This window comes from Desmodus rotundus, chromosome 2, assembly GCF_022682495.2.
Source record: "Desmodus rotundus isolate HL8 chromosome 2, HLdesRot8A.1, whole genome shotgun sequence".
Lineage (NCBI taxonomy): Eukaryota > Metazoa > Chordata > Mammalia > Chiroptera > Phyllostomidae > Desmodus > Desmodus rotundus.
This window is the reverse complement of record NC_071388.1, coordinates 117,704,353-117,725,417: the sequence shown is the minus strand read 5'-3', so window position 1 is coordinate 117,725,417 and position 21,065 is coordinate 117,704,353. Positions and strand designations below refer to the sequence as shown.

The 21,065-nt window shown below is 41.9% G+C and overlaps 1 protein-coding gene across 5 annotated transcripts in view; it reads right to left on the bottom strand.

Moving 5' to 3' along the window:
* SCTR (secretin receptor) overlaps positions 1-21,065 on the bottom strand; it is a 91,033-nt gene that overhangs the window by 22,194 nt on the left and 47,774 nt on the right. For all 5 annotated transcript variants that reach the window (XM_045203115.2, XM_045203116.2, XM_053918585.1 and 2 more), the window contains 4 exons: positions 20,204-20,316; positions 12,790-12,887; positions 11,380-11,509; positions 9,254-9,407 (listed from right to left, as the gene is read on the bottom strand). In XM_045203115.2, the coding sequence (XP_045059050.2) occupies positions 9,254-9,407; positions 11,380-11,509; positions 12,790-12,887; positions 20,204-20,316 (495 nt within the window). The remainder of the gene's footprint in view (positions 1-9,253; positions 9,408-11,379; positions 11,510-12,789; positions 12,888-20,203; positions 20,317-21,065) is intronic.

The window sequence follows — 21,065 nt, the reverse complement described above, 5'->3', positions numbered from 1 at the left end:
TAAAAACTTAAAAGTGTTCATTCCTTCTGACTCAGTGATCTCACTTCTAGAATTCTATATTACACATGGAATAAGCTTTGCCCATAAAAGTATTCATCACTGTGTGATTTATAATAGTGAAATATTAGAGAAAACTTAATGTCCAAATAATAGGTATTTGATTAAATACATCCACAAAGTAGTTGAAAACATTTATGGAAGGCTTGAAGGAACATAGAGCATACTTGTGAGTTAATGGAAAGAAGGAAGATTCAAAATTCTACATACGGAATGACCAAAACTATGTGGAGAAAATTGGGAGTAGGAAGAGCAATCTGGAAGAAAACCCACATGGATCCAAGGTGGTGGCAGAATAGGTTAAAACTACACTAACCTCCTCCCAAATGGAATTACAACTAAATTATAGAAAAATCACCCCGAATAACCAGCTGAAGACTAACTGGAGAGAAGTCTTATAACCAAGCACATATAGAAGAAATCAAAATACTACAAGAAGACTGGTAGAGAGTGAGGAGGAGGCTTGAGAGGGCTGGCTGAGCTCCCACGGGCAATAGCTGAAGTTCCACAGGGATATTTCAGCAGCCAGGGAGTTCCCACTGACAAGGATGGGGTCTAAACCCCAAGGTGGTCCCCAGCCTGTAGCACCAGAACTAGGAAAGGAACTTAAATAACATCTGGTTGTGAAAAGCTGCAAGGTTTTTGTCCACGAGGGAGAGTTGGCTAGAGATGTAGAAAGTTTCTTAAAGGGCCAACACACAAAATTTCATTTGCAGCCATTTACCCTGGACTCTGGCAGAAGGAGGGCAGAATGGACTATATATGTGTGAGGAGAGTCTGGGTTGATGGCTCTGGGGAGAGCTGAAGGGATAGCTGCTAAGACCCTTGTGCTGAGTAATCCCCATACTGCAAAAGCCATCCTTCTAGGGTAGAGCACTCCCCTCCAAGTGGCATCAGCCCAAGGGGAAGCAATAGCTCCACCAGTGGGAGTCTTTCTTGCCCCACCCTGTGAAGCTTAAGTTGGGCTTCAGAGGAGTACAGCTGGAGGCAATTTCAGTGTTTAAGCTTAACACAAATCCTGCAGGCAAAGACAGATCTCTGGGAGCTCTGAGGCTTTAGCTGGCCATCCCCCAGAACTAGTGCTGGTAAAAGCTGGCCTTGGTGTGCATCCTGGTTCTTTCTGTACACACCCAGACCCAGCAGAGGGAGCCACAAGCTGTTAGCTCCAAACAGGTTGCCCAGGGCCAGTCACAGGCAGCATCTGACATGGGTTTGAACCAGAGTCTTAGCAGATCACCCCAATACTTAGAAACAAACACAAAGAGGTAGCCAAAAGGGGAAGACAGGCCCAAAATGAAAGAACAAGAGAACTCTCCTGAATAAGAACCACAGATAATGGAGACAAGCAATTTATCAGATATAAAGTTTACATAAATGATTATAAGGATATTCAACAGCATGAAAAAAGTAACCATAGAAAGGGCCAGTCAGATATAATAAAGAATGCAATATCTGAAATAAGTAATACACTGAAAGGAATAAAGAGCAGGTTAGATGAAGCAGAGGATCAAATCAGTGATTTGGAATACAAGGTAAGGAAAAAAAAAAACCCAAACAGAACAGCAAAAAGAAAAAAGAATTTTTAAACAATGATGAGAGTTTAAGAAAACCTTTGGGACAACATGAAGCATTACCACATCCACATGGTGGGAATACCAGAGGAAGAGAGTGAGCAAGGGATCAAGAACCTATCTGAAGAAACAATGATTGAAAACTTCCCTAATCTAGTGAAGGAAAAGACACACAAGTCCAGGAAGCACTGAGAGTCCCAAACAAGATGAACCCAAAGAAGCCTACATCAAGACACATCATAATTAAAGTGTCAAAGCTTAAAGACAAGGAGAGAATCTTAAAAGCCACAAGAGAAAGCAGGTAGTTATCTCCAAGGCAGTACCCATTAGACTGTAATCTGATTTCTCAACATAACCATTTCAAGCCAGAAGAGAATTGCATGAAATATTCAGATGATGAAAAAGAAGGATTTACAACTAAGGCTACTTTACCCAGCAAGGCTATCATTTAAAATTGAAGGAGAAATAGTTTTCCAGACAAGAAAAAGCTAAAGGCACTTGCTAACACCAAACCAGTACCACAACAAATGTTAAAGAGCTTGGTTCAAGAAGAAGAAAGAAAGGGGAAAAAACAGGAAAATAGTTTAAAAATAAAATGTAAATAAATATGTATCTATCAATAATCACTTTAAATGTATATGGTTTAAATCTCCAATTAAAAGACATAGGGTAGCTGAATGGATAAGAAAAGAAGACCCATAAACATGCTTCCTCCAAGATACCCACCTCAGATCAAAAGATACACATAGACTAAAAGTAAAGGGATGGATAAAGATATTTCATGCAAATGGAAAGAAAAAAAAGCTGCAGTAGAAATACTTATATCTGACAAAATTGACTTTAAAATCAAGCTATAGTAAGAGACAAAGGATGCTGACTACATAATGCAAAGGGAATGACCCAACGAGAGGATATAATCCTGGTTAACATTTATGCATCTAACATAAGACCACCTGAATATGTAAAGCAAATCTTGATGTCCACAAAGGGAAAGATTGACAGAAATACAGTCATAGTTGGAGATTTTAACACCCCACTGACTTCAACGGGTAGATCATCCAGACAGAAAATCAACAAGGAGACAGCAGCTTTAAACAACACACTAGGACAGATGGATATATTTAATATCTACAGAGCACTACTTCCTAAAGCATTAGAATATACCATATTTTTCAGACTATATGACACACTAGACCATAAGACACACCTAGGTTTTAGAGGAGGAAACTAGGGAAAAAAATTTTGAAGCAAAAAATGTGGTCCTGCTCCTGCCTCCTGTGATCCTGCTCCACTGTCACGCCCCCCCCACCCCAGTGAGCCAGGTAAGCTACATTCGGACTATAAGATGCACCCCCACTTTCCTCCCAAAATGGGGAGGGGGGTGCGTCTTATAGTCCAAAAAATATGGTACATACTTTTCAAGTGCACATGGAATGTTTTCTAGGATAGACTACATGATAGGAGACAAAACAAATCTCAATAAATTTAAGAATATTGAAATCATCTCAAACATCTTCTCTGACCACAATGCTATGAAACTAGAAATCAATCACAACAAGAAAACTGAAAAATACACAAAGACGTGGAAGCTAAATAACAATGAATGTTTTAAAATAATGAATGGGTCAACAAAATCAAGGACAAAATCAAAAGATACATTGATCCCTTTCTGATGTGGCACCAGCCTGTGAACCAAAGGGTCACTGGTTCGATTCCCAGTCAGGGCACATGCCTGAGTTACAGGCCAGGTAGGGGACATGTGAGAGGCAACCACACATTGATGTTTCTCTCACTCTTTCCCTCCCTTCCTCTCTCTCTAAAAATAAATAAATAAAATCTTTAAAAATAAAGATACCTTGAAACAAATGAAAATGAGAACACAACAACCCAACATCTGTGGGACACTGGGAAAGCAATCCTAAGAGAGAAATTCATAGCCTTGCAGGCCTATCTCAAGAAACAGCTCAAATAAACAGTCTAACTTTACCCCTAAAAGAACAACAAAGCCCAAAGTGAGTAGAAGGAAGGAAGTAATAAAGATGAGAGCAGAAATAAATGATATAAAATCTAAAAATAACACAAAAGATTAATAAATGCAAGAGCTGACTCTTTAAAAAGATAAACAAGACTGACAAATTTTAACCAGATTCATCAAGTAAAAAAGAGAGAGGACCTAAATAGATAAAAGCAGAAATGAAAGAGGAGAAGTAACAACTGACACCAAAGAAATACAAAGAATTTAAAAACAATTTTATGAACAACTATATGTCAACAAATTGGACAACATAGATGAAATGTATAAATTCCTAGAAACATAGAATCTTCTGAAACTAAATCAGGAAGCATCAGAGAATCTGAATGGACAGATTACACCCAATGAAATTGAAGCAGTAATTAAAAAAATACCCAACAAATAAAGACCCTGGACTATATGGTTTCATAGGTGAATTTTACCAAACATTCTGAGACAAACTATACCTCTTCTCAAATTATTGGGTCGGCCAAAAAGTCCGTTTATTTTTTTCTGTAAAATAAAAGACACATTTTTCATTTTCACCAATAACTTCATTGAGTTAGATATTTTCAGTATGTCAGCTATCTCCCACTATTGGCTGCTAGTGGGTAGAGGCCAGGGGTGCTGCTAAACATCTTCCAATGCATAAGACAGACCCACAGCAAAGAATTATTTGGCCAAAATGTCAATAGTACCATGAAACTTTGCAAACCACTTTTGACATGTTTAATCAGTCACAGCACCTTCTCCATACACTGCACAAATCTTTTTTTTTGCATTTCAGTTGCATTTTTACCTTTCTTGAACTAATAAAGCATAATACACTGAAAATATTGTGTATCTTCTTCCATCTTTAATGTTAAAATGGCTGCACAAAAATTCACCAATTTTGATAAGTTTTTTAAATGCATGCTGGTATGACAGCTGTCACAATACAATTTAACAAAATTGTTTCAAATGAAGTTAAAGACAACTAAATATTAATAGTGGCATTGCACAGAAAAACTAAACAAACTTTTAGGCCAACCCAATATTTCAAAAAATTCAAGTGGAGGGAAAACTCCCAAGCTCATTTTATGAAACCAACATTATCCTAATTCCAAAACCAGATAAAAACACTACAAAAAATAAAATTATAGTTCAATATCCCTAATGAACACAAAAGTTAAAATCCTCAACAAAATATTACCAAACTGAATACTGCAATACATCAAAAAGGTCATACACCATGATCAAGTGGGATTTATTCTGGGAATGCAAGGTTGCTACAACATTCACAAATCAATAAATGTGATATACAACATAAACAAAATAAAGGATAAAAACCACATGATCATACCAATGATGCATAAAAAGAATTTGATAAAATCCATCACCCAATTATGATAAAAATTCTCAGTAAAGTGTGAATGGAGGGAACATACCTGAACATAATAAAGGCTATATGTGACAAACCCACCACCAGATCATACTCAATAGGCAAAAACTACAAGTATTCCCCCTTGATATTGAGAACAAGACAAGGGTGTTCACTTTCACCTCTTTTATTCAGCAAAGTACTGGAAGTCCTAGCCATGACAATCAAACAAGAAGAAATAAAGGCATCCAAATTGGAAAGGAAGAATGAAAACTGTATTTGCATATGACACAATACTGTGCATAGAGAACCCTAAAGATTATACCAAGAAACTACTAGAAATGATAAATGAATGCAGTAAAGTAGCAGGATACAAAATTAATATTCAAAACCGGTTGTATTTTTATATGCCAATAATGAACTATTAGAAAAGGAAATTAAGAAATGAATCCCATTCACAATTGCTTCAAAATGAATAAAATACCTAGGAATAAATCTAACCAAGGATGTGAAAGACATACTCAGAAAATTATAAGACACTGAAGAAAGAAATTGAAGAAGGCACAAATAAGTCAAAGCACATGCCATGTTCATGGATAGGAAGAATTAACATCATTAAAACGTCCATGCTACCCAAAGCAATCTATAGATTCAAGGCAATTCCTATGAAAATACTAATGACATATTTCACAGAACTAGAACAAATATTTCAAAAATTTACCTCCATATATGAAACCACAAAAGGCCCCGCATAGCAACAGCAATCCTGAGAAAGAAGAACAAAGTTGGAGGAATCACACTACCTATATGAAACTATACTATAAGGCCATAGTAATCAAAACAGCATGGTACTGGTAAGGAAACAGACACATAGATCAATGGAACAAAATAGAGAGCCCAGAAATAAACCCACACCTTTACAGTTAATTAATATTCAACATAGGAAGCAAGCACATACAATGGCCTAAAGATAGTTTGTTCAATAAATGGTGTTGAGAAAATTGGGCAGATACATGCAGAAGAATGAAATTAGACCACCTTCTTATGCCACACACAGACATATATTCAAAATGGATCAAAGTCTTAAATATTAGACCTGAAACCATAAAAATCCTAGAAGAAAACATAGGTGGTAAAATCTCAGACCTTGCTTGTAGCAATATTTTCTTGGATATATCTCCTCAAGCAAGGGAAACAACAAAATAAAACAACCCACTGGATGGAGAACATACCCGCCAATACATCTGATAAAGAGTTAATATCCAAAATTTATAAAGAACTTATAAACTCAACACCAAAAAAAATAAAATCTAATTAAAAATTGTCAAAGGAAGGACTCGAATAGACACTTCTCCAAGAGGAAATACAGATGGCCAATAGACATATGAAAAAATGCTCAAAGCCACTAATCATCAGAGAGATGCTAATTAAAACCACAATGAGATAGTCACACCTGTCGGAATGGCTATCATCAATAAATCAACAGACAACAAGTGCTGGTGAGGATGTGGAAAAAGGGGAACCCTTTTTTGCTGTTGGTGGGAATGTAGTCTGGTGCAGCCACTATGGAAAGCAGTATGGAGATATCTCAAAAAATTAAAAATGGAACTGCCTTTTGACCCAGTGATCTCACTTCTGGGAATATATCTGAAGGAACATGAAACACTAATTCAGAAGAATATAAGCACCTCTATGTTCATTGCAGCACTATTTACAATCACTAAGATATGGAAGCAGCCCAAGTGCCCATCAGTAGATGAGTGGATAAAGCAACTATGGGACATTTACATAATGGAATACTACTCAGCCATAAAAAAGAAGAAAATTTTACCCTTTGCAACAGCATGGAAAACATTATGCTAAGTGAAATAAGCCATTGAGAGAAAGACAAATACCATATGATTTCATTCATTTGTGGAATCTAATGAACAAACTGAACTAACACGCAAAACAGAGACAGACTCATAGACAAAGAGTTGGCTGACAGTTGTGGGCAGAGGGAGTTTAGGGGGTAAAGAGAACAAGCAAAAAGGAAACAGGACTCATGGACATGGACAACAGTGTGGGAGGAGATATAAGGAGGTAAAATACAATTAAAAAAGAAAAGAAATAAGTATTTTATAATTTTACATTAAAAAAATAGAAAACCCCAGAAAATGTTCACTAGATGGGACTAGAATGATTTCTTTACTACATCAAAAAAATTTTTTGCAAAGTTTTACATTAAGCACAACAGTTAAACAACCTATCTCTGTGGAAACAAGTTGAGTACAAATTGAGGAGGGGCCACTGCTTTTGCAAGAGAAAGGCAAAAGAGAAAGATGAAGAACTTCAGATGTTCCTTGGCCCTCTCATGGTCCCCTTGGTGCTGTGGAGGGAGAGAGGCCTGGAAGGAACAACCACTTCTGTTTAGTGTACTGTTGTATCCCTAAAGCCTGGCAAATAGCAGATACTCACTAAATATCCGAGAAAGAAAGGCAGGCTCTCGTTATCCAATTTAAATGTCCTAGAAACCTGTGAGGGATATCACTGTACAATTTTGTATTCTTGCTAGATGACAAACCTTTTGAATGATGGAACTGGTTTTGTTTTTGTTTCTGTAATCCCAATAAGCCTTTCTGACCACAGAGAAGTGCTTGAAGAAAGCTGAATAAATTATGATCCTGATATTATAGATTATAAAATTGTCCCTGTCCGTACAGCAAAACTGCCAGATCTGGAATGAAGGCTCAGTGAGTTGAGCTCCAAGCTGGGTGCTTTTTTGGCAGAGTCAGGTGCAGATGGCAAGTCCTGGGTCCCCTGGCCCTGTGGGACTACTGGCCTATGAGGGTATTCAGAGATCTGCAGAGCCCTACACCTCCTGCTGGCCAAGGGTCATTGCTAATCAGGATTCAGCAAGCTCTACCAGCTCAGGTGACTTCCCTGACGGTCAGATGAGGAGCCAGGGCCCTTACATGTAGAATTTAGATGAGCAGAAAAGAAGTGTAGGGCATTCCTGGCAGGGGCACTTCTTAATTAAGTGCATCAAGAAGAAAGAAACTGAAGTTAGTGGCTGGTACACATGACTATCCTTGTAAGCCTGTGAGTTACCCCTAGAAACCTGGCTCTCTGTCTAGAACCCATTTAATATGTTTATTAAATGGACAATTAATAAATGGATGGATGAATGGACAGATAGATGGGTGAATAGGAGGATGAATGAATGGATGGATGGATGGATGTTAATGGCAGAATAGAAGTTAATAGAAGTTAAAGGGCTTTAAAAATAGGCCGTGATTTGAATCCTGGGCCTACCCTTGTCTACAGTGTGAATTGAGCTTATGATGTCACATCTCTGAGGCAAGGTTTCTCTGAGAGGACTCTGAATATTGTGATGATAAAATAATGCATGTAAAGTGACAAGCTCAATGTCTGGCACATAGTAAGTGCTCAAGAAATAGGAGTTGTTATTATTCTCATTGACCAGAAAGGAAAAACGAAAAAGATACAATGGGGTCTGCAACTGATTATCTTGCTACCATTTCCCCTCCTTCCTAGAAACTGAATCCTGACTTCCTTTTGGAATCCGTGTGGTTTGACTAGTTCAAGCCAATCAGTGTATCCCATTCCCTCAGACTTCTGTGACTGGCTCAAGGATGTGTATGAGGCTTATGCTGGTTCAATCAGAAGGAACCATAGGATATTTGCTGGGAGTGCTAGGATACAGCCTCTTTCTCTCATTAAATGTAACAAGGAAGCCAGCGGCCCAGAAGCTGCTGGCAGTTATAGTGGGAGCACTAGCAGAATGTAAGTAGAAAGATAGAAAGATATGTTGTTGAGATGCTGGATTCAGTCTTGCCTGCAGTTAATGATCCCTGGGCTTTTTAGTTATATGAGCCAATTAATTTATTTTATGTTTAAGGCCTATATAGGCCAGATTTTATGATATGTACAGTCAAAGTCACCCTAACTGATACAGAAAGGATGCAAAAATGATGACATATAAATGGAATGTCTAAGGAAGATGAGGCAACAAGTGTTGGGTGGTATCAAATTGTCAAAGGCTTTGAATATCAGAAATTGGGGCTAAATTTTAGCTATTATTTCACACTTGACAGATAAATAAATTGAATCCCAATGGTTAAACAGCAAGTAACTTATCTAAGATTACACGAGTTAACTAACTTTAAATGTGGAGCTGGAACTAGAAACCAAATTCCTCTGACTCAGTGCCCTTTCCATACCACTCATCAGTATACCCCTGGAAAAACATACCCCATCCAAGGGCAACACATCTCTGGAGGCACTTCCTTTCTGAGAAGAAGGAGATGACGAGCAGTGTGTGAAGGTAGAGGCCTTCCACCAGCAGCCAGGCGTAGTTGGCCATGATGCAGTACTGGAAGAAGACCATGACCAGCTTACAGCCCACCTGGACAAAGAGAGACCTGTGAGTCCCAGGACAGGTGACTGTGGGCTTCCCTCTGGTGGCCAGCCTCAAAGAAAGTGACAAGGTATGGTAGGGGTCAGGGACCAGGCCAGAGAGTGAGCCTCTGGAGTTCATGGCCATCCCCTGAGGCCTTCCACTTTCAGAAGACTAGGCCCACAAAGTCCTCCAGAGAGTGGAAGTCCACAGTCCAGCAGGCTCAGTCAAGATGCATTGCAGAAGCAGAAACTGCATTCAAATTCTGGAATTGTCTGCCAGCTATAAAGTTGTGTCAGATATTGCTCAACTCCCAACTCCCTCATTTTTCAGATGAGTCAACTGAGGTCTAGAGAGGAAAAGGCGTATCTGAGCAAAGGGTTAAAATCCTTTCCAAGTGCAGTTCCCCTGGAAACAGATGAAGAATGGACATATCAACTATGTAGGAGGCAACATTAACTATATTATAGTAAAAATGGCTCTTGACTGATAGACTGCATCTGGACTGGAGACCTCTAAATACCCGATGGGGATGCAGTGACTATTATGGCAAGCATGCCACTTGCATGGATCCCAGGAAACTATGTCTATGGCATGGTGGGGCTTCTATGCCAGCATGGCTCCTATAATCACCCTATGAGGGCCCCCTTTCCTCTCACTAAATGTCCCCAGGGGAGAGGACAGCTCCTAGAGTGGCCTGAGGGCTGCTGCAAGGTCATGTCCACAAAGAAGGGGTCCCCACTGCTGCCCTGTTGGCCATCTGTGGTTCCCACCCTGGGGCCTCCCAGAGACTCTGAATCCAGGTGTGGTCCATGGTTAGTTCAAAGGTCTGATGTTAGTAGAATCCCCTGCTGGGCACTGCTAGAATTCTTCACCACTCGTCAGTGATGGGGTGGGACCTGAATTTAAGTCTCCTGACCCCCAGTCTGATACTGTTATTTCATGCTAGAGATCTCTCCTTGACAGCTATATAAAGCATTATACATGTGAGTGGTGGAAAGTGGCAGACAGGTGACTGAACCAATCTCAATTTCCAATCCCCTTCTCCCTCACTTGCCTCTGCTTTAGAGACTAATAGTAAAAAATCAGTCTCACAGGTTCCTTTGCAGTTAAGTATGGCCACATGACTCAGTTCTAACCCATAAGAGGCAGGTAAAGGCCTTGGGGAAGGTGTTCTTTCCCAAATGAAAAATCAAAGTCAAAGCGAACTTAACTCCTCGTCTGGAGTATGGATGTGGGGCTTGGGGTTACAGGAGCCATATTGCAAACATGTGGTATAAAGTGCGGGATCAGGAACGGCAGAGCAGAAAGATGGAAAAGGACTGTGTCCTTCATGGCATCATGGTGCCTCTGTGCCACCTCTGGATTGCCCATCTACGGACTGCTTTTGTATAAACCCACCCCCATCTGTGTAAGCCACTGATGTACAGTTTTCTGTTATGTGCACCAAAAGGGATTCCCAACTGACGCACAGTGATATTGCAAGGAATTAAGACTCATCTGAGCATTCAGAATGAGAAAGAGGGTTAGGTTTAACAAAACATGATTGTTTTACTTTGGGCCTGTGTGTGCAGGCATACAGGTATATACTCACCCTTTTCTCTCTACAACCAACCCATCCCTCTCTAGACTTGGTCATCTGTCTACAGCTGGGACTTGGCAAGAGTAAGGAAAAGAGGATCTTTGCTATAAATCTAAATCTCAGAGTGGCCAATCCACTCCTGGACACTGGGAATTGAATGGCAGCCCCTGACTGGCTTCCCAACAAGCTGATCTCATATGTGATCCAGACAGTGCATGTGGGGACACGGAACTCTCCCTGAACCTCCCGGCGCAGGCCCAGCACTGGCCTCTTTACCGTAGGCATTAAACACAGCCCTAGCAGGGACTCTAGGGAAGGACACTGGGCTACCACCCTCTCCAAAGTCAGGCTGGGGAAGGCAGGCAGGACTAGCCACACCCTGGGGCAGAGGCATGTTACCGTGTGGGCATCACAGTGGACACCATCGTCTGAGAAGAGCACAGCATCCTTGATGAAGATGGACAGGGCACGCAGGATGAAGGACACAAACAGATGCATGTGGATGTAGTTGCGGGTGCAGTGGAGCCTCCTGGAGGGAGAGAAAGCCGGGCCATAGGGGCCAGAGCTGGGAAAGGCTAGAGAGCAGCCAAGCCCACCCTCCCCCCCAGGGCATAGGGAAAACCCAGGCCCTGGACATTGGCTATTTCCAGGCAACACATTTCTCTGTATCTGTTAGCACAACCTACATGAGAACCCAGGCCTCCAGATGCTCAGTCTACTCTGTCTCACACTATAATTTAAAAAATAAAAGCTGGGGTCATAGGGCAACATTATGTTCTTCCCTAACCTGCCATCTCTAGATCCCAGAATTGTTTAGAAGAAGTGGGGGGTTCCAGAGGCAGGCAATCAAAATGGAAGAAGACAAGCAGCACAGAAAAAACAAAGGCTTCAGTGGGAAATCAGACCCAGACTCTGCCCCTGCTAAGTTCTGTGACCTCAAGCCTGTTCACTCCCCAGAGCCTGAGTTTCCTGCTTTGCTGTAGGGGACAGAAGCCTGTAACTTGTTCCTGTTCTTCAGGCACCAGAACCAGGTTTTCTTATGGGAAACCCATTCCACTTCTGGTGGGTTTGACTCCCACCTTCCCACCTTCCGGACAGACCTGAGCTTTCCAACCCTAGCCACAGTGATTGGCTCGGGGTGGGGCATGTGACCTAACCTGAGCCTGTGAGAATTCCCCCAGGACTTTCATTGCAACAAATGGAGAAGAAACCTTCTTTGCCCTGGTGTTGCAAAACTGTTAGAATGTATCCGTGCAGTCGCTGGTGGCCATCTCTCTGACTCGCCTGCAGAAAGCCTATCTGAGGATGAGGCCAATGTAAACAGAAAAATGGAGGGACACAAACCTAGTTCTGCTGATACCTATAAGCACCCAGATTCAGACATGCCTAAAGCCAGATGCCCCTGAACTTGTCAATTATGTGGGTCAGGTCATCTTTGTTTTTCCTAAGCTGTTTTACAGTGGATTTCTGTTTCTTGCAACCAAGAGTCTGGTTATTACACCTTTAAGATTGGAGTAATGATACCTATCTTATGGCATCGTGAAAAATCAGAAATAACATGTAAAGCTACTGGTGCAGTAAGTCCTTAGTAATGCTCAGTAAATGTGAGTGAATAAAGGAATGAAGAAGGTCACAGGAACTTCACAGAAAGTCCAGTCATAGGAACTTCTGCCACAGATAAGCTTTAGATCAAGAGGTGACAGAGGGGCCCATCCAGACCTTCCTCCTTTGGCGCAAGCAGTTCAAAGAGATGCAAAGTCGGTGTCCAGGAAAGGCTGGGGATATGGAAAGCTGGCAGCAGGTTCTCACCGGAAAGAACAGAGGATGCTGAGGGCAACCAGGAGCATCACCAGGGAGGAGCTGTAGCCCACGGTATACATGACCTTCAACTTCAGCAGGTACTCGTGCTGCAGAGAGAGGCATGTGTCATTCCTACCTGCCCACCTGACTGGCTCTCCACTTTTCTTCCTCAAGTGTACCTGCTTTCCAGCCTGCCTGAACCCCTTCAACTCAGACTGCTATGCTGTTTATGTCCCAAGGACACCATTCATAGACTCATAACATCTTGGCTTTGGAGAAGATCTTGGGGATCATCTGATGCCAACTCAAACTTATGTCCCTCTTACATCACCCTGAATTTAAATGTTTTGCTTGAATACCTCCAGGAATGAGGTGCTCATTGCCTTTGAAGGAAGTCATTCAGTATACGGCAGCACAAATATTGGATATTTTTTTCTCATGTGATGCTAAAATCTATTACCTTGTAAATTGCACTTATTGGTCTGTTCTGTTTCTGGAGCTACTCAAAATAAACTGAATTAGTCTTGTACCTAAGACCTGTCTTTATTTTTAAAAAATAAACTATTTCACCCTGGCTGCTGTGGCTCAGTGGATTGAGCACCGGCCTGTGAACCGAGGGGGTGCCAGTTCGATTTGCGATCAGGGCACATGCCTGGGTTGCAGGCCAGGTCCCCAGTAGGGGGTGTATGAGAGGCAACCACACATTGATGTTTCTCTCCCTCTTTTTCTCCCTCCCTTCTTCTCTGTCTAAAATAAATAAATTAAATTAAAAAAATAAAATAAACTATTTCATTTTGGAATAGTTTTAGACTTACCAAAAAGTTATGAAGATATTACAGAGAAGCCTGTTGTTTTTAATATAGCTATTCTGCCAATCTGTCTCTCACTATCTTTTCAGCATTAAATGTTCCCTGTGTCTTTACTCTCTTTCTACAATTCTTCAACATTTTGCTCAATTAATGTGCTCCAATTTGTCAGTGTCCTTCTTAAATAAAATACGCAGAACTGGATAGCTGAACAGCTCCGGATGTATCTTCTAACCAGGAAGAAGTAGAGAGGGACCCTCATCTCCCCTGATCTACACACTGCACTCCCAGGAATGCAGCCAAGCAGCCACTTCACACTCTTGGTTAATCTTTGATTCAAAAAGATTTCAATGGAATACAATAATTTAACACATGGAGAGAAATGTAAAGACCTGCATTTAGGTTCAAAAAATAAATTGTACAACAGTCTTAAAAAAATCAAGGGGATGAAAATTAAAACAACAATGCTATGCCATTTTTTTAACCAACGAAAATAACAGATATTTGAAACTAATAATATTCTGTGCAGGTGAGGGCATAGTGGGATGAAAATTGGTTCAATCCAGAAAGTAACAGGAATTAAGAACCTTTGAAACAGGCAGTCCTTTTGAACCCCCTTCTATCTCTAAGAATTAATCAGAAATATAAAAGTATATTTATATATAAAGGTGTTTAACACAAAACTATTTGTGATGAAAAACATTCAAATGTCCAACAGAAGAATAGTTAACTAAATTATTTTAAGTCCAAATTATTTTCATGTTAGGGCACATTATAATAATGTTTATCAAGAGTTTGAAAGCATGTCAGGACATGCTAAGAATGTAACGTTAAGTAAAAGGCAGAATACAGATTTTACATGTACACTAAGATTCCCACTACAGTACATGTAAAAAACAAAGTGTTAGGTTGAATTATATGCAGCTGCTTTTTTTGTAGATCAAAAATGATGAAATATGGGCCTATTTCAAGTAATTCAGTCTCATACATGCATAAGAACAAGATTGTAAGGAGATGTGTTAGATGTTAATACTAGTTAACTTCGAATGATAAGTTTGTGGATAGTGTTGTTATTTTCACTTGTATTTTCTTTAAAAAAAAGATTTTGTTTATTTATTTTTAGAGAAGGGGAAGGGAGGGAGAGAGGGAGAGAAACATCTATGTGTGGTTGCCTCTCGTGCACCCCCAACTGAGGACTTGGCTTGCAACCCAGGCATGTGCCCTGACTGGGAATCAAACCAGTGACCCATTGGTTCACAGGTGGGCACTCAATCCACTGAGCCACCAGCCAGGGCTTCACTTGTATTTTTTACACTTTTGATTTTTCTACAGTGGGTAGGTACTACTTTGTAACCAGAAGAAAAGGGTAATTAATTTAAAAACAAAACAGACACAGGAATAATATTGGGGAAACCAGAGTGGCTGATAGCTCTTCATATGAAAATGACCTTGAGGTCAAAATAGCCAAAGCTTCATGGTGTTAAGGAAGTGTACTACACAAAGAATACAGGCGTCAGAGCCAAGAGACAAGGGTTCCAAACCCAGGACTGTTACTCACCAGCTGTGTGACCTTGGGCAAATTATTTAACTTCTCTGAGCCTCAGATTCCTCATCTGCAAAATCTACCTTGCAGGGTTTTTTGAAGAACAAGTAAGGTATCTAGACGATGGCTGGCACTTTGGGGATACACGGTGCATAGGATTTTTCCCCACCTCCACCTTTCACCCCCATCATCCACCCTTCAACATGAGTCAGTGGTGTGAAATTGTGCGAGATTATGGTATGAAGTGTGAGGTATGAGGTAGCTGCTAGAAAAACTAAGCCTTCTCTCAGTTACATAGTGGAGTGCTGTGGGGTAGCTGGCCATGTTGGAACATTTGGAGCATTTGGTCCAGTTCTGGGCATTTATTTTAAGAGGCATATTAATAAACTGGAGCATTTCCAGAGAAGGCTGATCATGTCATCTTAAGAGTACAAGAATAAACTGTGTACCTCACACCCGGAGGAAAAAACAAACTTAGGGAAGAAAAGTATTAGGTCAACTGACATGTAAAAGTAGAGTTAAGACCTAGTGTGTGAGTTCCGGTGGGAGGAAGTTACCAGAAAGTACATTTGACTCAAAGTGACCAAAAACTTTCCAACAGCAACAGGTGACCTTTGACAGGCTGCCTTGCGACATTGAGCTTCCCCACTGATGTGACTACAATCCCAGGACTCAGGAGCCACCTTACAGGAAACAAGGCGGAGGAAAAAAAGGATAGTAGGTTGCATTAGATTAACGGTTCCTAGACTTCAGGACATCAAAGAGCAGTGAAATGTCAAAATATCAGAGGACCAACATGAGCTCCATAGCTGTGGGTGTTGTCCTCACTCCCAAGGACACCTGGTTTTGCAGCCACCAGTTCAGGAGCAGTTTCGGCCAGCCTATGGCAGCATGAGGACACACAGGTAACAGTATGGAGTTTAGGCTGAGTATTCCATACTGTCCTGTGGCTTGGGTCATTGTTTGACACCTGATCCCCAGGACACATGGGCCAGCTTCCATGCAGACCTGGTCCTGCCCTGTGTCTTTAAGGTCTGACCCAGAAAGAGCCCTGTTCCCAGGAGGCCTGATGCAACCTCAGTGCCCCTGCCTTTGATAATCACAACAGTGCACCACCCCTCAGTGGACTCGGGGTCCCCAAACCTCACTGCTGTCTGTCATGGGTCAAATTACCTAGCTCTCTGCTTTGTATCCTGACAAGGGGTCATCAGACTTTTTCTATAAAGGAGCAGATAGTAAATATTTTAGGCTTTGGATGCCATACGATCTCTTTTAAAACTATTTAATTCTGCCCTTGTAGTGCAAGTGGGAGTGGCTGTGTTTCAATAAAACTTTATTTGCAAAAGCAGGTGGTGGGCCAGAGTTGGCCCAAGGGCTGTAGTTTGCCAACCTCTGCTGCAGCTTTGTCTGGTCTTTCTGCCAGAGTCCACTTTGTCAATGATATTTGTCAGTAATAGAGACGTGTATGCCAAGTAAGGAAGTTGAAGGAAAACCAACAAATTCAGACTTTCACCATCATTTGATTAAAGGAAAAAAAATTCAACAATAATAAATAGGATGATTCAAATCTCAGAATAAAAGACAAAGTTTGTGTCAATTTGTGGACCCACATTTGGACTAGTGGGAATCACATGGTCTGAAACCCTTCCAATTTTAAGGACTTTTAAACATTTTTTTAAAAAGTTCTCATGTGTGGTTTCCGTAGATATTACTCACAAAAACAAAAATCTCTTTGGGGTCCTCAATAATTCTTCAAAATGTAAAAGGGTGGGGTGGGGTGGGAAGAGGAGGGCAAAGGGGGAAAATTGGGACAACTGTAATAGAATAACAATTTTTTAAATCTTTAAAAAATAAAATAAAATAAAATGGAGGAAATCAAAATCAGAGAGGAGGAAGCAAATTAAAACTAAATCTATCAGTAAATATAGTTGAATCCAGCTGTATTTTGCAGAAAGTAAATTTTCTTACCAGTGACTAACCACAGAAATCCTTAATCACCAGTGAGCTTTAATGTTATGCACTAGAAATTTTATGATGAGTTTTTATGTAATATTTCCTTATCCTTCTCTTTGTGGGGGAAAAAAATCCATTAGGGTTATAGCCATCAAACTTAAAAATTCCTTTCTTTTGGTTTAGAACTTGAAATCAAAAGACAACAAAAATAAATCTGCTTGGGGAAGAAAAAGGTCCCAAGCTAAAAACTTAAGAGAACTGCTGGCATAAGCCAATCAGGTACCCCACCCCTCTGCCAGGGATGGTCAGTGGTGGGCAGATTCAAGTCAGTTTGGGCCAATGAGGTGTTTGGACAGGCTTGCTGGGGGTTTGGGTGAAAAAGCATTCTTGCTCTTAGGAAGGAGCTGTAGGAAGTCAGGCTATCCCTCCCCCTGGACAAGCAGGCCTGGGGAAGTTTGTGGCTATACTGGGCAGTGGCAGTCATTTTATGGTGGGAGAGCTGCCAGCCTTGGGAAGAAGCTCCAGGATAGCAGGAGGAGAGGTGGAAAAGGCCTGGTCCTTGGCAGTTTTGCAGGGTTGCCTCATGAAAAAGCCCTGAAGCTGTTCTCTGCACCCTTGGGTCCACGAGCCAAATTTGCTTATTGAGCCAGTTGGAAATTTCTGTCATTTGCAGCTCAAAACATCCTGTTGAACCTCAATTCTACCACCCATCATAAGAATGTTTGCTCTTAATTTTATGGATTTTACAAATGTGACATCCATAAGCCCCTGTCTTCATTTGAGTCAATGACAGCAATGGTCAGAGCCTACCCACCACCCCTCCAATCATATGTACCCACTGGTCACTTCTTGTTGAGTCCCAGGATTAAAGTAACCCACTCAGGCCAGATCTGAAGACCTCATTCATGTGTTTTTTCCAACTGGATGGCAAGCCCTGGAAAGAAAGAAGCCCCATCCTCCATACTGATCCCCCAACCAAACCCCTTCATATAGAGCAAGACTGATTGGCTGAAGAGGAGTCTTAGAAAAAATTCAGAAGGGGGTGTGGTCTGCCTCCCAACCACATTCTCTCTCTTTAATTCTGCTGCTCCCCGCTTCATGCTTCTGTATGACCCCATCCCACCCTCCAGGGGAGGTGAAAGCTTGTCCATCATATTCCACTGGGAAGTTTAGCTCATGGGACAGCTGAGGGTGCATCTCCCAGGGGGCACCCACTTTCATGAGACAGCAACAGGAGTTAGAGGGGGAGCACTGGTCCTTTCTGGAGTTACACTTGGTTTGAATTCTGCCTCCACAACTTTCCTTTTTCCCCCTTGACTTTCTTTCCCAGTTTTACTGAGATATAATTGACATACATCACTAAGTTTAAGGCATACAGCGTAATGACTTGACTTACATATATTGTGAAATAATACCACAATAAGTTTAGTTAACATCCATCATTTTACATAGATACAGAAAAAGAGAGAGAGAAATGAGGATTTTCCTTGTGATGAGAACCCTTAGGATTTACTCTCTTAGTAACTTGCACACACACTGTACAGCAGTGCTAACTACTGTCATGGTGTTGTGCATTATATCCCTGGTACTTCTGTATCCTGTAACTGAAATTTTGTGCCTTTTGACCCCCTTCATCCAATTCTCCCTCTCCCATCTCCATCTCTGGTAACCACTAATATGATCTCTTTTGCTATGAGTTTGGTTTTAGGATTTTTTTTATTGTACATATAAGTTGGATCACACAGTATTTGTCTTTATCTGTCTTATTTTTCACTTAGCATAATGCCCTCAAGGTCCATCCATGTTGTTGCACATGGCAAGTTTTTCTTCTTTTTGTGGCTAACATTCCATTGTATATATGTGCCATGATTTCTTTATCCATTCATCTATAGATGGACACTTAGGTTGTTTCCATGTCTTGGATATTACTAACAATGCTGCAATGAACATGGGGGAACAGATACCTCTTCCACATTTGTTTCCATTACTTCCTAAGCATTTTCCTTAATCCCTTTAAGTCTCAGTTTCCTCATCTGCAAAATGAAGAAAATAATAGACTTATACTGAATGCTTTTGAGGATTGAATGTAATTGTGCGTTAAGCAGCTGGCATGTGGTACTGTAGATGTCCAGTCCAACAATGAACATGTGTTGGGCACCTTATAGGTGCCAGGCATTTTGCTGGGCAATGGGGGCCTGGAAATGATTTTTTTTATTTGTCACTGCTGTAACTCCATGCTTAGACCCCTGCCTTGCCCAGAGTAGATGCTCAGTAAATGTTTGTTGAGTGAATGGATGCCTCAGAGGAGTTCATATTTTAGTGACAGAGATGGATGTACATGGCACAAGCTGTTGATTTCATATAACATGGGAGGTAATAGCTGGAGCCCTTGCTAGCAGGGCAGGAAGAAAGAGCTTTCTGGAATTGATGGGCTGGAGTGGAGTTTTGAAGGATATGTATGCATCAGTCAGGAAAAGGGAGGAGGGAAGGGTTCTCTGAAACTTATAGCCACTTCAGAGGCACCTGGAGAAGTTCATCCCACAGTTCACAGTGTCCTCTCTCAAACCAGGACTGCCTTGTGGCTGGGCTCTCTCCTTTGAGAGCAAACATTGATTGTGCATTGACTATGGCCAGGCACCGTTCTCAACACTTCTGTGGATTCACTCATTTAGTTTTCTTGGCAAGCCTGAGAAGTCAGAACTATTATTAACCCCATTTTGCTGATGAAGAAACTGAGGCACAGAGAAGTGAAGTTCTCCCCACCCCGATCAAGGTCATAGGTCAGGGTTGAGATCCACCAGCCTGGCTCTGAGCACTTAGCCACCACATCGCTTCTCTTTTGTTTTCATGACTAAATCATTCCCAGTCTTGTGGCAGCATATGGCAGTCCACTGTGCTGTGGCCTTCATGACCACCATCTCCAGGTTGATAGACCAGGGCAGTGAAGCAGGCCCACTGAACCCCAGGTGATGAGCAGAAGAAAAGTGGGTGGGAGGGGCAGCCCCCAGCTCACTTGTCCTTGGCCCTGGTCTGGCTCTACTCTATCATCAGCCAGGTACTTCTCACCCTGCAGCTCCCCCACCCCGCCCCATCTGGGGAAGAAGGGAGGTCATAGGCTTACCCGTTTCTGGTTGGTCTCCTTGGACGAGTCGTTCACATTAACCCCACAGGCCAGGTCAGGCCTGGGAAAGATTTCTGACCAGCCGCCCTGTGTGCAGTTTCGAAACATGGAACCTGTGGGTGCCAAGTGTGCTACATGTGAGTGGCAGGGACCATGGACAGATGGCTGGGTCTCCTGGGTGCCCTCAGCAATGCCTCAGAGGCAGCCTGGAGTTTCCTTCTGTCATTTTGTCCCCAGCTGCCTTTCTCTGAAGCACATAGTCAGCTCCCAATTGGCCCAATAATTGATCCTTGAAGAATAGGTAAGTCAGTCAGTCAGTAAAAGTACTGGGGAAGACGAGTAGGCAGATGGGCCTAGGAGGGGTAAAGACCTGGGGTATGTATGTGTGTGTGCATGTGTATATGAGAGAGAGAAAGACACACAGAGTGACCTGTTGGTCCTTAACATATCAATTTACAAACAAAGCTGTCCCTGAACAAACACTCCCTCACAGCGTCCAGTCACTGCTTGTCTTCCCTCTACCGCCTCTCCCACACCCCCATCCCACTGTGCCAGGCACCAGGGCTCCATAGATGAGAAAGGCTGACTGACTCATGTCACAGCACTCAATCGTCCCAAGCAGACCCCAGGCCCCCAATGGCCAGGCCATAGCAGAACTTCCAGTGCCCTCTACCTTGCTGCTCCCTGGGGCCCAGCCCCACTCCAGGGCTCTCTTAGACTTCTGTCCAATCCCACCCCACCCTTCCCTTCACAGGTCCCAAACTCAGCTCCAAGGTCCCTCAATGCTCAGGGAGAGACTTCCCCTCCTCACCCTCCACCCCCTCAGGCTGACGTGCCACTGCCACCTTTTTGAGCTCAGTGC